Genomic DNA, 15,479 nt, shown 5'->3' on the forward strand with positions numbered 1-15,479 from the left:
GCTCCTTGTACAAACTTATTAACATCCATGATTAAACTTTCATCTTTTACCATTATATATACTATATATAATGGTATATATATTATATATACCATTATATATACTTCTACTACTATTACTAAATATTACTACTGGTCATTGAGAGCATGGAGAGGTTGAAGCTTGATCCTCCATCCATTAACATCGAGAGAGACATTACCACGTTACCTAATGGTACTCACCAAGTGACATAAGTCACCGTCAGGACCTTGAGAAGAGCGAGGAAGTACTCACATGGTTTTTTATCAGTGATGGGATGTGAGGATGAGCCTTCTTTCTTTCCTTTGAGCTTCTCCAGACGAGTTCTCTGCCTCTCCAGTTCCATGGAGAGGGAGCGCAGCACCTCATCCACAGCTTTGAGGGACAGATAGCACTAGATGAATGTGTTAGTACTATAGTAGCTTCTAAGAAGGGGCGATATGTGGGAATATCATATATTTTATTTATATGACAGAGAACTCCTGACAGTGCTAAAACGTGCACTAAAAGCATGTATAAGGTAGTATCAGTTACCATTGTGGGTACCAAGGTAAGGATGTAAGTATAGGAGGGTGGTAGTGGCTTCCAGGATAGGTATTAAGGTAAGGCAACAAGTGATGGTAGCAGACTTACCTGAAGACCATCTCCACATGCACAAACAATGTGCATGACCACAAACGCGTCAATATAAATACGATGATAAAAGTAGACCATTTAAAGTTTTATTTGTAAATATAAACCACAATGAAGATGGTTAAAGGGACAAGAAGAGTACTAAACCACTGGTTGAGTAAACAGAAAGGGCCAAGGAAGAAAAAACTCTCTTACTACGATCTTTTTCCTTTGTCTTTTACTACTCCTCTTTTTCCTCCCTTGCTATTTTCATCTCTTTTTCCCTGGAGTTACCTTGAGTGGGTTGCTTCCTGATGTGGCGTCGTACGAGAGCCTCCTGAAGGGCCACGATGGATTCCTGTAGAGGCAGGAACCCTGAGGAGAGCGTCTGAGGGGCTTCCCTCACTAGTCGGCTCCTGCAGCCTTGCCTCTCCTTCTCCACGAAGGAGCCTGCGAGGTAGATGGATGGAAGTTAATGTGAGGAAGAACACCGGGGTGTGGCGAGGGACACAGCTGGAACTTATAGAAACAGACGAGTTACAAGTCATGAAAGGTAATGGATAAGGTAATCAGGAGAGTGATAGAACACTTGGAAAAAAGTGATTTCATAAAGAGTAGTATAAGGAAGTAGTTTAGTGAAGCAGACAGCAGGAGATCTTACAGTCCATATCAAGGCTATCTGCTGAAGACTAACTACAGTCTAGCTACCTTCAACTCTAGCTAGGTAGTTGAGACTAAGTGTATATAGGAGAAGGAATGAGAGGTTAAAATTTTAAGAAAGGGAGGTAGAAAGAGACACCAGGTGCTTCTTGATCAAAGGCAACAGGAATATTTATCCCATGAAACGATACCAAATCTAAATGAAGATAATGAGACTATTTGTACTAATGTTTTGTACTGTATTGAGACTATTGTTTCCATTAGTCAAGCAAATGCTGCTAAGATACAAGTTCTAGAGTCAGGAAACTTTCCTAGTTGCCTTCAAGAACTGTGTCAGTGTTGTCGTAGGTGATGATAATATAACTAAACATATTAAAGGTTGTGTTGGTGGCCTATGCGAGCCCAAGTAGAGGTGCTGGTCAGCTGGTGCTAGCCAGCTGGTGCTGGTCAGCTGGTGTGGACCAGCTGGTGCTGGTCAGCTGGTGCCGGTCAGCTGGTGCCGGTCAACTGGTGCCGGTCAACTGGTGCCGGTCAACTGGTGCTGGTCAGCTGGCTCCGCCTCAAACACACGGCTACCAACTGTTCGTAACACAGGATACTTGGCAGTCTTGGTAAAGGAATGTGAAGGTAAGGCATGTTCAGTGCAAGGGCGACCAGTAGAGTGATGACCAACAAGTAGTCAGCAGTGTCATTGCTCTCAGTAACCTCACTCACTGCTGTGTGGCACTCAATACGGTGTCAGGAAAGGTCACACTGTCAGCTGATGTATTGTTGTTCCTGTTATTGATGAAGTTGTTCATTCATGTTGTTGCTTCTGTTTTTGTTGCTGCTTTTCTTTTCGTTGTTGCTGCTGTTGCTATTAAATTCTTGGGGAAGCACTAAATCCGTAAGGGCAATACAGCACCTCGAGAATGAGTGGCAATCAGGTTTTAGTGAAGGAAGGAAGGGGAGAGTAGCTTTAGTGCCTCAAAGGCGACCTCATCAGTCTCTCCATTACTTGGCACCAGTCACTGCGTAAACATCAAATATATGAAGAATGAGACACTTGTGCAACATTTGGGAATCTTTATTAAGGAAACGTTTCGCCAGCTAGTGGCTTCTTCAGTCCAATACAGAGAAGAACGGTGAAAGGTGAGAAGGACTTTGAGGTACTCAGTCCCGCAGGCTGTAGTCGATATGCTCATCTTCCACCGTTCTTCTTTCTATTGGACTGAAGAAACCACTAGTTTCTTCAGACCACTACACCGTCCAGTGGTTCTCAAACTGTGGGTCGCGGACTCCCTAGGCGACCCACTGATATATTCCAAGGAGTCAGCAAAGTGTTATAGAGTTCGTTGCACTATTTATTTTATTATGTATTTTCTCAATTAAACGAAGCTTAAAATCATGACCATGAGTATGTGGGGTCGTTGTGCTAGAAAATGTTGTGAATCACGATCATCTACAGCATTACTCAGAAAGTGTATATCACATACACTTTATTTAATACTTCCCACTGTGTATACTACTACTACTACTACTACTACTACTGCTACTAATAATAATAATAATAATAATAATAATAATAATAATAATAATAATACACAAATAACCCGTACATAAGAAAATGAAACTTATGACGACATTTCGGTCCAACTTGGACAATTACTAGTGATTAGTTAATGGTCCAAGTCGGACCGAAACGTCGTCATAAGTTTCTGTCTCCTATGTGCGGGTTGTTTATTGTGCCTCTTTATTCTTTAATAATAATGATAAAAATAATATTAGTAGTAGTAGTGAAATTAAGACACATGTGCAACATCTGGGTATCTTTATTGTAGACGTTTCGCCATCCAGTGGCTTTATCAATACAAATTCCAGGACATAATTTGAAGACAGTAGGACTATATACAGAAGATGAGGTAATCAGTCCCTCAACCTTGGAGTCGTGGAGATTCTGAAGCACAAGCAAGGAGCCTGGCGCTTACGTACTAACGTCAGGTGGAAGGGGAACGTGTAGCAGACGAGGGCATAGTCACCGGCAGGCGGGATTCCCCAGTAAAGATACCCAGATGTTGCACATATGTCTTAATTTCATCTTGTCGGTATTGTATACCATTCTTGTACAACTAGTAGTAGTAGTATTAATAATAATAGGATACATGAAGAATGTACTCGGGGATCAGTGTGTCCAGGGTCTACACCCAGACTAAGCCTACTAGTGGATCAGCGTGCCCAGGGTCTACGCGAAGACTAAGCCTACTAGTGGATCAGCGTGCCCAGGGTCTACATGAAGACTAAGCCTACTAGTGGATCAGCGTGCCCAAGGTCTACACGAAGACTAAGCCTACTAGTGGATTAAGCGTGCCCAGGGCCTACACCCAGACTAAGCCTACTAGTGGATTAGCGTGTCCAGGGTCTACAGTCGAAGACTAAGCCTACTAGTGGATCAAGCGTGCCCAGGGCCTACACCCAGACTAAGCCTACTAGTGGATCAAGCGTGCCCAGGGTCTACACCCAGACTAAGCCTACTAGTGGATCAAGCGTGCCCAGGGCCTACACCCAGACTAAGCCTACTAGTGGATTAAGCGTGCCCAGGGCCTACACCCAAACTAAGCCTACTAGTGGATCAAGCGTGCCCAGGGTCTACACCCAGACTAAGCCTACTAGTGGATCAAGCGTGCCCAGGGTCTACACCCAGACTAAGCCTACTAGTGGATCAAGCGTGCCCAGGGTCTATACCCAGACTAAGCCTACTAGTGGATCAAGCGTGTCCAGGGACTACACCCAGACTAAGCCTACTAGTGGATCAAGCGTGCCCAGGGTCTACACCCAGACTAAGCCTACTAGTGGATCAAAGCCTGATTTACCAAGCTATTACTTGGTTAGTTGGTCAGTTGGTTAGTGAGGCTTAAAGCCTATCTATTACTAGAGGGTCATTAAATCTGCATGTAATCATTTTACCACCAGACAAGATTACTTGAATCCTGTGCTCTTACTGCTGGCCGCACACAGTCCGACTTACAGACCATAGCCCGGTTGATCAGGAATTTACTTGAGGAACTGAATTGGTAATTCCCTTTATGTATGATGGGAAGTTGTTGAATAGTCCTGGGCCCCTTAAACTTATTGTGTTGCCTCATAGTGTACTCATGGCACCCCTGCTTTACATCGGGCGTAGATTGCAGCGTCTGCCGAGTCTTTTGCTTTCGTAAAGAGTGATTTCTATGTGCAGAGTTGGGTCCAGTGACCAGTCCCGCTAGGATTTTCCAGGTGTAAATTTCGATGTATTTTTTTCATCTGTGCTCCAAGGAGTACAGGTTAAGTGACGCCAAACGTTACCGCTAATTAAGGTTCTTGAGTGAACTTATTCATGTAGTTAGGTAGCTGGTGTACAACAATATTCCAGCTTAGAGAGATTAAGTGACATAAAGAGGATCATCATTGGCTAGGCATCTCTTGTTTGGAAATTTCTCATTATCCATCTTATCATTTTCCTCCCAGTTGTTATAGTGACACTGTTGTGATTCTTGAAGGTGAGATCTTCTGACATGATCACTCCTAAGTCCTTCACGTTAGTTTTCGCTCTGTTGTGTAATTAGAATTAGTTTTATACTCCGTTCTACCTTTCATTTCCTCAATTTTCCCATAATGGAGAAATTTAAATTTGTTCTCACTGAGCATAATACTGTTTTCTGTAGCCTACTGGAAGACTTGGTTTATATCAGCTTCGAGATTACCATTATTGTCTTTAGTGGATGACACTAATGAAAATTTTCATATCGTCTGCAAAAGGATGATATAGTGCCTTTTCAAATGATTTAAGGAAGGAATTACTAGTGATGAGCTTCTTGGGAGGAGCTGTAAAATATATAATAATAAACAAACACATCTTCCATGGAGGGTGAAACGTTGTTGTTGTCTACAGTGATACAGTTCGTGCAAGTTATAAGACTTAATATAACTGCATGTCTTCACAACTCATTTACATTTGTTTATTTATTTCTAGACATTTAGTAATATTTGTAGTGGGATTCTCGTTCATTTCTTAACATTCTAATACCAAGTACTTAGAACATCAAGCTCTTCTCTCATATTAAAGACATTAGCAGTTTTAGGACAGGCAAGAGTAATTCTGAGACCTAAGTGTTGAATTAGTTCCAAGGGCCGGAGGTAATTTTTTTCTTAATTAATAATGACATAGGCATGACTGTGGTGCCTGACTATTTTGCATCTTATTTATTTGTCAAGAAATACACATAATACGCCATCAAGAAGCACTTACCAGTAGTGTCGAGACTGGCAGGTCTATGTACAGATTTATTTGTGTTGCAGAACTTGGCAGTATATTTGCATATTTACCTGTTTGGCGTCTTTGTTGTAAGGTGCTGGAGAGGTTGTAGTTGATAACATGGACTGCGTCCAGGTTGTGAGAGAGGAGAGCCTGCAGATGGTCATCGTGGGCCAGGGAGGACCAGCTGGTGCTAGGGGCACGCTTAGAGGAACCTATTAACAACAGCAGGCTGGCCAGCACCAGAGGACTATGTAGCAAGGTGTTCGTAGAGTGGGGCAACTGGGGCAAGGAGTATTTTGGCTGCAACCAGAGATATGACGACTGGGGCAAGTGGTATGATGGCTGAGACAAGTGGTGGTGTGGTGGCTGGGGCAAAGGGTATGATGACTGAGATAAAGGGTGTGGCTGGTAGAGGTTAGTAGAGTCAGGTAGAGTGGGAAGATTTATTAGAGCCTTCATGGTATCTGATAAACCATACACACAATGTATTAAGCCAAGAGATATTTCTCTATTTTACAAGAGCAGGTTATAAGAGAAACACTGTCCAGACAACACGCAACACTCTGGGAAGGTCTGAATAATCTCGTCACATTAATAACAGTCTGAAGACATTTTTATCAGTCTGATAAATCTTAGAATGCCTTTAGAGGCTGTATGCAGCTTGAGATCTAGAATGACTGCAGAAGTTCTGCCACATTTTTGCAAGCTATGATAAAATTTGTAAGCAACTGTGTGTGTGTATCCAAGAAAAAGTGTTAAACTACTGCTAAGTGAGACGACAAGTCAGGTGACAGGTGTAAGAGGGCTAGTGGCACTGTGGTGACACTACTGAACACTGGCGAGGACACTGGCAGTAGCACGGTGGTGGCACTGCTGAACACTGGTGAGAATACTGTCAGTAGCACGGTAGTGGCACTGCTGAACACTGGCGAGGGCACTGGCAGTAGCACGGTGGTGGCACTGCTGAATGCTGGTGAGGACAGTGGCAGCAGCAGGGTGGTATCACTGCTGAACATTGACGAGGACACCTCAAATGTCGTAACATCCTAGCTCGGTGCACCAGTCACCATGACACACACACACACACATGTACCCAGCACAAAATTTTAGCGAAGGGTTGATTGAGCTGGGGAGGAAAAGTTGAAGGGAAGGGCAGAGAGGTCAGTATTATCTTCCTCGTGTGGCGACATCCAGACCATATGGTGAAATAATTTTATTGATTTACTGTAATATGCGAAAAAAAATTCCAGATACAACTAAGTAATCAATATCAGTTTACTAATAATATCTGGTAAACTAAAATCCATTCTTTTCTGTAGATGAGAACACCCTGATGACCAGACAAGACTTATCATTGACATAGTATCAGCACCACTGGTGGGAGTGTCAATCAGGGCTTCCCAAGTGTCGCCCTCACCCGGGTAACACCAAGTGTTACAACATCTACGATCACCCTAGTCAACACAGGATAACTATAGAGAAACAATACTTAGCAGTAAATGTCGTATTCCCTGGGCATTACAAAACTGTGTTCACTTCCCTTGGAAACAAAGCCATTACGATACCAATTTTGTAATACCTACAGTAGGTGGCCAGGTCTCCAACACCTGTATTATACAGTGATCAAGGTGAAGAATGGCGTACCTAATTATGTAAAGGTAATTTTTAATATAAACAAGAAAAGAATAGAGCCAAAGAATATTTAGTGAAGGAAACTGAGGAGAGTGAGTTCTTGTTTTATAAAAAATATTGATAATTTACATTTTTAACCCAACATATTCATTAATATCCAGACACTACTTACTACTACTTCTACTATTACTTCCACTACCAGTCTTACTTCTACCACTACTTCTCTAATTCCTCTTTCTTTCCCTCTTGTCCCGTCCTTGTCCTCTTTTCGTATATTAACTGGCTCCCTTACCTCCGTGTGTTAGTGAGACTTGTCAGTGGTTCAAGTCGGACCGAAACGTCATCAAATCCTATGTGCGGATTACGTGTTCACTGCCCAAGTCACGGTACTGTTCCTTTATATTCTTCATTAATATCAGTAAAGAGAGGTAATAAGAATGCAAGTATATGTGACCATGTGAAGACAATACTGCGTAATTACATAAAACAAAAAAATAATTCCCATTATTTTATTTTATATTTCTATTCTAAGTTAAACTCTATAGAATTAAATAAATAAAACTTTTAAGTTTGAGACTGAAGTAAACATTAATGAATACTGAGCCAGTACCACTGTACGAGGCAGCTTACCAGTACCACTGTACGAGGCAGCTTACCAGTACCACTGTACGAGGCAGCTTACCAGTACCACTGTACGAGGCAGCTTACCAGTACCACTGTACGAGGCAGCTTACCAGTACCACTGTACGAGGCAGCTTACCAGTACCACTGTACGAGGCAGCTTACCAGTACCACTGTACGAAACAGCTTACCAGTACCACTGTACGAGGCAGCTTACCAGTACCACTGTACGAGGCAGCTTACCAGTACCACTGTACGAGGCAGCTTACCAGTACCACTGTACGAGGCAGCTTACCAGTACCACTGTACGAGGCAGCTTACCAGTACCACTGTACGAGGCAGCTTACCAGTACCACTGTACGAGGCAGCTTACCAGTACCACTGTACGAGGCAGCTTACCAGTACCACTGTACGAGGCAGCTTACCAGTACCACTGTACGAAACAGCTTACCAGTACCACTGTACGAGGCAGCTTACCAGTACCACTGTACGAGGCAGCTTACCAGTACCACTGTACGAGGCAGCTTACCAGTACCACTGTACGAGGCAGCTTACCAGTACCACTGTACGAGGCAGCTTACCAGTACCACTGTACGAAACAGCTTACCAGTACCACTGTACGAGGCAGCTTACCAGTACCACTGTACGAGGCAGCTTACCAGAACCACTGTACGAGGCAGCTTGCCAGTACCACTGTACGAGGCAGCTTACCAGTACCACTGTACGAGGCAGCTTACCAGTACCACTGTACGAGGCAGCTTACCAGTACCACTGTACGAGGCAGCTTACCAGTACCACTGTACGAGGCAGCTTACCAGTACCACTGTACGAGGCAGCTTACCAGTACCACTGTACGAAACAGCTTACCAATACCACTGTACGAGGCAGCTTACCAGTACCACTGTACGAAACAGCTTACCAATACCACTGTACGAAGCAGCTTAAAAGTACCACTGTACGAAACAGCTTACCAATACCACTGTACGAGGCAGCTTACCAGTACCACTGTACGAAACAGCTTACCAATACCACTGTACGAGGCAGCTTAAAAGTACCACTGCACGAAACAGCTTACCAATACCACTGTACGAGGCAGCTTACCAATACCACTGTACGAAACAGCTTACCACTACCACTGTACGAGGCAGCTTACCAGTACCACTGTACGAAGCAGCTTAAAAGTACCACTGTACGAGGCAGCTTACCAGTACCACTATACGAGGCAGCTTACCAGTACCACTGTACGAGGCAGCTTAAAAGTACCATTGTACGAGGCAGCTTACCAGTACAACTGTACGAGGCAGCTTACCAGTACAACTGTACGAGGCAGCTTACCAGTACAACTGTACGAGGCAGCTTACCAGTACAACTGTACGAGGCAGCTTACCAGTACCACTGTACAAGGCAGCTAATCAGTACAACTGTACGAGGCAGCTTACCAGAAAAACTGTACGAGGCAGCTTACCAGAAAAACTGTACGAGGCAGCTTACCAGTACAACTGTACGAGGCAGCTTACCAGTACAACTGTACGAGGTAGCTTACCAGTACAATTGAACGAGGCAGCTTACCAGTACAACTGCACGAGGCAGCTTACCAGAACCACTGTATGAGGCAGCTTACCGGTACCACTGTACGAGGCAGCTTACCAGTACCACTGTACGAGATAGCTTACCAGTACAACTGTACGAGGCAGCCTACCAGTTCACCTGTACGAGGCAGCTTACCAGTACTACCGTACGGGGAAGCTTACCAGTACCACTGTACGAGGCAGCTTACCAGTACCACTGTACGAGGCAGCTTAAAAGTACCATTGTACGAGGCAGCTTACCAGTACAACTGTACGAGGCAGCTTACCAGTACAACTGTACGAGGCAGCTTACCAGTACAACTGCAAGAGGCAGCTTACCAGTACAACTGTACGAGGTAGCATACCATTACAATTGTACGAGACAGCTTACCAATACCACTGTACGAGGCAGCTTACCAGTACCACTGTACAAGGCAGCTTACCAGTACCACTGTACGAGACAGCTTACCAGTACCACTGTACGAGGCAGCTTACCAGTACAACTGTACGAGGCAGCTTACCAGTACAACTGCACGAGGCAGCTTACCAGAACCACTGTAAGAGGCAGCTTACCGGTACCAGAGTATGAGGCAGCTTACCAGTACCACTGTACGAGTTAGCTTACCAGTACAACTGTACGAGGCAGCTTACCAGTACCACTGTACGGGGAAGCTTACTAGTACCACTGTACGAGGCAGCTTACCAGTACCACTGTACGAGGCAGCTTACCAGTACCACTGTACGAGGCAGCTTACCACTACCATTGTACGAGGCAGCTTACCAGTAGAACTGTACGAGGCAGCTTACCAGTACAACTGAGCGAGGCAGCTTACCAGTACCACTGTACGAGGAAGCTTACCAGTACCACTGTGCGAGGCAGCTTACCACTACCATTGTACGAGGCAGCTTACCAGTACAACTGTACGAGGCAGCTTACCAGTACAACTGCAAGAGGCAGCTTACCAGTACAACTGCACGGGGCAGCTTACCAATGCCACTGAACGAGGCAGCTTACCAGTACCACTGTACAAGGAAGCTTACCAGTACCACTGTACGAGGCAGCTTACCACTACCATTGTACGAGGCAGCTTACCAGTACAACTGTACGAGGCACCTTACCAGTACAAATGCAAGAGGCAGCTTACCAGTACAACTGTACAAGGCAGCTTACCAGTACCACTGTACAAGGCAGCTTACCGGTACAACTGAACGAGGCAGCTTACCAGTAAAACTTTACGAGGCAGCTTACCAGTACCACTGAACGAGGCAGCTTACCAGTACAACTGTACGAGGCAGCTTACCGGCACAACTGTACGAGGCAGCTTACCAGTACAACAGTATGAGGCAGCTTACCAGTACACGTGCACGAGGTAGCTTACCAGTACAGCTGCACGAGGCAGCTTACCAGTACAACTGTACAAGGTAGCTTACCAGTACAACTGTACGAGGCAGGTTACCAGTACAGTGCACGAGGCAGGTTACCAGTACAGTGCACGTGGCAGGTTACCAGTACAGTGCACGAGGCAGGTTACCAGTACAGTGCACGAGGCAGGTTACCAGTACAGTGCACGATGCAGGTTACCAGTATAGTGCACGAGGCAGGTTACCAGTACAGTGCACGAGGCAGGTTACCAGTACAGTGCACGAGGCAGGTTACCAGTACAGTGCACGAGGCATGTTACCAGCACAGTGCACGAGGCAGATTACCAGTACAGTGAAAAAGGCACATTACCAGTACAGTGTACGAGGCAGGTTACCAGCACAGTGCAAAAGGCAGGTTACCAGTACAGTGCATGAGGCAGGTTACCAGCACAGTGCATGAGGCAGATTACCAGTACAGTGCACGAGGCAAGTTACCAGTACAGTGCACGAGGCACATTACTAGTACAGTGCACGAGGCAGGTTACCACTACAGTACACGAGGCAGGTTACGAGTACAGTGCACGAGGCAGGTTACCAGTACATTGCACGTGGCAGGTTACCAGTACAGTGCACTAGGCAGGTTACCAGTACAGTGCACGAGGCAGCTTACCAGTACAGTGCACGTGGCAGGTTATCAGTACAGTGCACGATGCAGGTTACCAGTACAGTGCACGAGGCAGGTTACCAGTACAGTGCACGAGGCAGGTTACCAGTACATTGCACGAGGCAGGTTACCAGTACAGTGCACGAGGCAGGTTAAAAGTACAGTGCACGAGGCAGGTTACCAGTACAGTGCACGAGGCAGGTTACCAGTACAGTGCACGAGGCAGGTTACCAGTACAGTGCACGAGGCATGTTACCAGCACAGTGCACGAGGCAGATTACCAGTACAGTGAAAAAGGCACGTTACCAGTACAGTGCACGAGGCAGGTTACCAGCACAGTGCAAAAGGCAGGTTACCAGTACAGTGCACGAGGCAGGTTACCAGCACAGTGCACGAGGCAGATTACCAGTACAGTGCACGAGGCAAGTTACCAGTACAGTGCATGAGGCACATTACCAGTACAGTGCACGAGGCAGGTTACCAGTACAGTGCACGAGGCAGGTTGCCAGTACAGTGCACGAGGCAGGTTACCAGTACAGTGCACGTGGCAGGTTACCAGTACAGTGCACGTGGCAGGTTACCAGTACAGTGCACGTGGCAGGTTACCAGTACAGTGCACGAGGCAGATTACTAGTACAGTGCACGAGGCAGGTTACCAGTACAGTGCACGAGGCAGATTACTAGTACAGTGCACGAGGCAGGTTACCAGTACAGTGCACGAGGCAGGTTACCAGTACAGTGCACTAGGCAGGTTACTAGTACAGTGCACGAGGCAAGTTACCAGTACAGTGCACGAGGCAGGTTACCAGTACAGTGCACGAGGCAGGTTACCAGTACAGTGCACGAGGCAGGTTACCAGTACAGTGCACGAGGCAGGTTACCAGTACAGTGCACGAGGCAGGTTACCAGTACAGTGCACGAGGCAGATTACCAGTACAGCGCACGAGGCAGGTTACCAGTACAGTGCACGAGGCAGGTTACAAGTACAGTGCACGAGGAAGGTTACCAGTACAGTGCACGAGGCAGGTTACCAGTACGGTGCACGAGGCAGGTTACCAGTACAGTGCACGATGCAGGTTACCAGTACAGTGCACGAGGCAGGTTACCAGTACAGTGCACGAGGCAGGTTACCAGTACAGTGCACGATGCAGGTTACCAGTACAGTGCACGAGGCAGGTTACCAGTACAGTGCACGAGGCAGGTTACCAGTACAGTGCACGATGCAGGTTACCAGTACAGTGCACGAGGCAGGTTACTAGTACAGTGCACGAGGCAGGTTACCAGTACAGTGCACGATGCAGGTTACCAGTACAGTGCACGAGGCAGGTTACCAGTACAGTGCACCATGCAGATTACCAGTACAGTGCACGAGGCAAGTTACCAGTACAGTGCACGAGGCAGGTTACCAGTACAGTGCACGAGGCAGGTTACCAGTACAGTGCACGATGCAGGTTACCAGTACAGTGCACGAGGCAGGTTACTAGTACAGTGCACGAGGCAGGTTACCAGTACAGTGCACGAGACAGGTTACCAGTACAGGCACGAGGCAGGTTACCAGTACAGTGCACGAGGCAGGTTACCAGTACAGTGCACGAGGCAGGTTACCAGTACAGTGCACGAGGCAGGTTACCAGTACAGTGCACGAGGCAGGTTACCAGTACAGTGCACGAGGCAAGTTACCAATACAGTGCACGAGGCAGGTTACTGGTACAGTGCACGAGGCAGGTTACCAGTACAGTGCATGAGGCAGGTTACCAGTACAGTGCACGAGGCAGGTTACCAGTACAGTGCACGAGGCAGGTTACCAGTACAGTGCACGAGGCAGGTTACCAGTACAGTGCACGAGGCAGGTTACCAGTACAGTGCACGAGACAGGTTACCAGTACAGTGCACGAGGCAGGTTACCAGTACAGTGCACGAGGCAGGTTACCAGTACAGTGCACGAGGCAAGTTACCAGTACAGTGCACGAGGCAGGTTACCAGTACAGTGCACGAGGCAGGTTACCAGTACAGTGCACGAGACAGGTTACCAGTACAGTGCACGAGGCAGGTTACCAGTACAGTGCACGAGGCAGGTTACCAGTACAGTGCACGAGGCAGGTTACCAGTACAGTGCACGAGGCAGGTTACCAGTACAGTGCACGAGGCAGGTTACCAGTACAGTGCACGAGGCAGGTTACCAGTACAGTGCACGAGGCAAGTTACCAGTACAGTGCACGATGCAGGTTTCCAGTACAGTGCACGAGGCAGGTTACCAGTACAGTGCACGAGGCAGGTTACCAGTACAGTGCACGAGGCAAGTTACCAGTACAGTGCACGAGGCAGGTTACCAGTACAGTGCACGAGGCAGGTTACCATTACAGTGCACGAGGCAGGTTACCAGTACAGTGCACAAGGCAGGTTACCAGTACAGTGCACGAGGCAGGTTACCAGTACAGTGCACGAGGCAGGTTACCAGTACAGTGCACGAGGCAGGTTACCAGTACAGTGCACGAGGCAGGTTACCAGTACAGTGCACGAGGCAGGTTACCAGTACAGTGCACGAGGCAGGTTACCAGTACAGTGCACTAGGCAGGTTACCAGTACAGTGCACGAGGCAGGTTACCAGTACAGTGCACGAGGCAGGTTACCAGTACAGTGCACGATGCAGGTTACCAGTACAGTGCACGAGGCAGGTTACCAGTACAGTGCACTAGGCAGGTTACCAGTACAGTGCACGAGGCAGGTTACCAGTACAGTGCACGAGGCAGGTTACCAGTACTTTGTACGAGGCAGGTTACCAGTACTTTGTACGAGGCAGGTTCAACAAATGGAGACACAGTGAAGCCAGTGACATCATTAAGCGGATCTCTTCTACTGTCTAGTATCCAGCTACTCTACAACTGGAACATTCACAACATCTACTTAAGACGATCCATACCAATATCTACCATGGCTGACTTCTACCTTCCATATAGTGTAGATTAGGAAAAACAGACATGTAGACATGTATGGCTCCACAGGGACACTAGGAGATATGTAGACATGTGTGGTCACACTGGGAGACGAGCAGACATGTGCGGCTAAATAGGGACAGCAGCAGACATGTAGACATGAATGGCGCCACGTTGACACCATCAGACATGCAAACATGAGTGGCTCGATAGGGACATCAGCAGACATGAGTGGTTTGACAGGGACACCAGGAGACATGAGTGTCTCCACAGGGACACCAGCAGACAGACAAATGGTCCGACACACAAGGGAAACGGGAGGTAATCACCGTTGACTCCAGGATGGTGAGAATATTATTATGCTATAGACTTGGAAGATTTAGGCCTGGAAGATGTAGAGAGTCTGAAAGATTTAGAGAGTTTGGATCTATGTGTAAATCAATGTAATAATGCCACATTATGAGGTCGTATGAGGGAGGAATCGAGGGAGGGAAGAAGAGAGGGAGTAAGAAAGGGAGGGAAGATGGGAGGGGGATAGGAAAGGCGGTAGGAAAGAAAGGAGGAAGGGAGGTAGGGAGGAAGGGAGGTAGGGAAGTAGGGAGGAAGAAGGGGGAGTGAAACAGGGAAGGAGGGAGGGAGGGAGGGGAAATATAAATTGTGATAGATGAAAGGAGAAAGGGAGAGGAAATAGAAAGGGAGGTATGGGAGATAGAGGAAGGGAGGGAGGGAAATATGGGAGATTGAGGGAAGGAGGGAGGGAGGAAAGGAGGGAGGATAGAGAGATGAAGGAAGGGAGAGAGGGAGGCAGATAGATGGAGGGAGGGAGATGAATGGACTGATGATTGTTTTACTTCATCAAAAATGGAAACATCAAGAGTGTGCAGCAGCTATGTTAGTCTATAATCTGTATCATGAGTGACCAGCGATGTTTCTCTCTCATGTTGTTCCATCACTCTGGACACTGCTTATACAAGCTGTTGAAGTCTGTCAGCCTGAGCTGACAGACTGCAGTGGTGTCAGCCTGAGCTGACAGACTGCAGTGGTGTCAGCCTGAGCTGACAGACTGCAGTGGTGTCAGCCTGAGCCGGGAGGCTTCAGTAGCGTCAACTTAAGCTGGCAGAATTCAGTGGAATCAG

At 46.9% G+C, this 15,479-nt stretch overlaps 1 protein-coding gene across 2 annotated transcripts in view; it reads right to left on the bottom strand.

The window, feature by feature from the left end:
• LOC128693349 (C-type lectin domain family 4 member F) overlaps positions 1–6,593 on the bottom strand; it is a 30,728-nt gene extending 24,135 nt beyond the window's left edge. Inside the window, exons 1-3 of one of the 2 annotated variants that reach the window (XM_053783041.2) lie at positions 5,632–6,593; positions 925–1,080; positions 274–393 (exon numbers count right to left, since the gene is read on the bottom strand). In XM_053783041.2, coding sequence (XP_053639016.1) covers positions 274–393; positions 925–1,080; positions 5,632–6,022 — 667 coding nt within the window. In that variant the 5' untranslated portion in view covers positions 6,023–6,593. The remainder of the gene's footprint in view (positions 1–273; positions 394–924; positions 1,081–5,631) is intronic. The other variant, XM_053783040.2, reaches the window with a different exon arrangement.
• Between the last annotated feature and the right edge of the window lie 8,886 nt (positions 6,594–15,479).

Source organism: Cherax quadricarinatus, chromosome 28, assembly GCF_038502225.1.
Source record: "Cherax quadricarinatus isolate ZL_2023a chromosome 28, ASM3850222v1, whole genome shotgun sequence".
NCBI lineage: Eukaryota > Metazoa > Arthropoda > Malacostraca > Decapoda > Parastacidae > Cherax > Cherax quadricarinatus.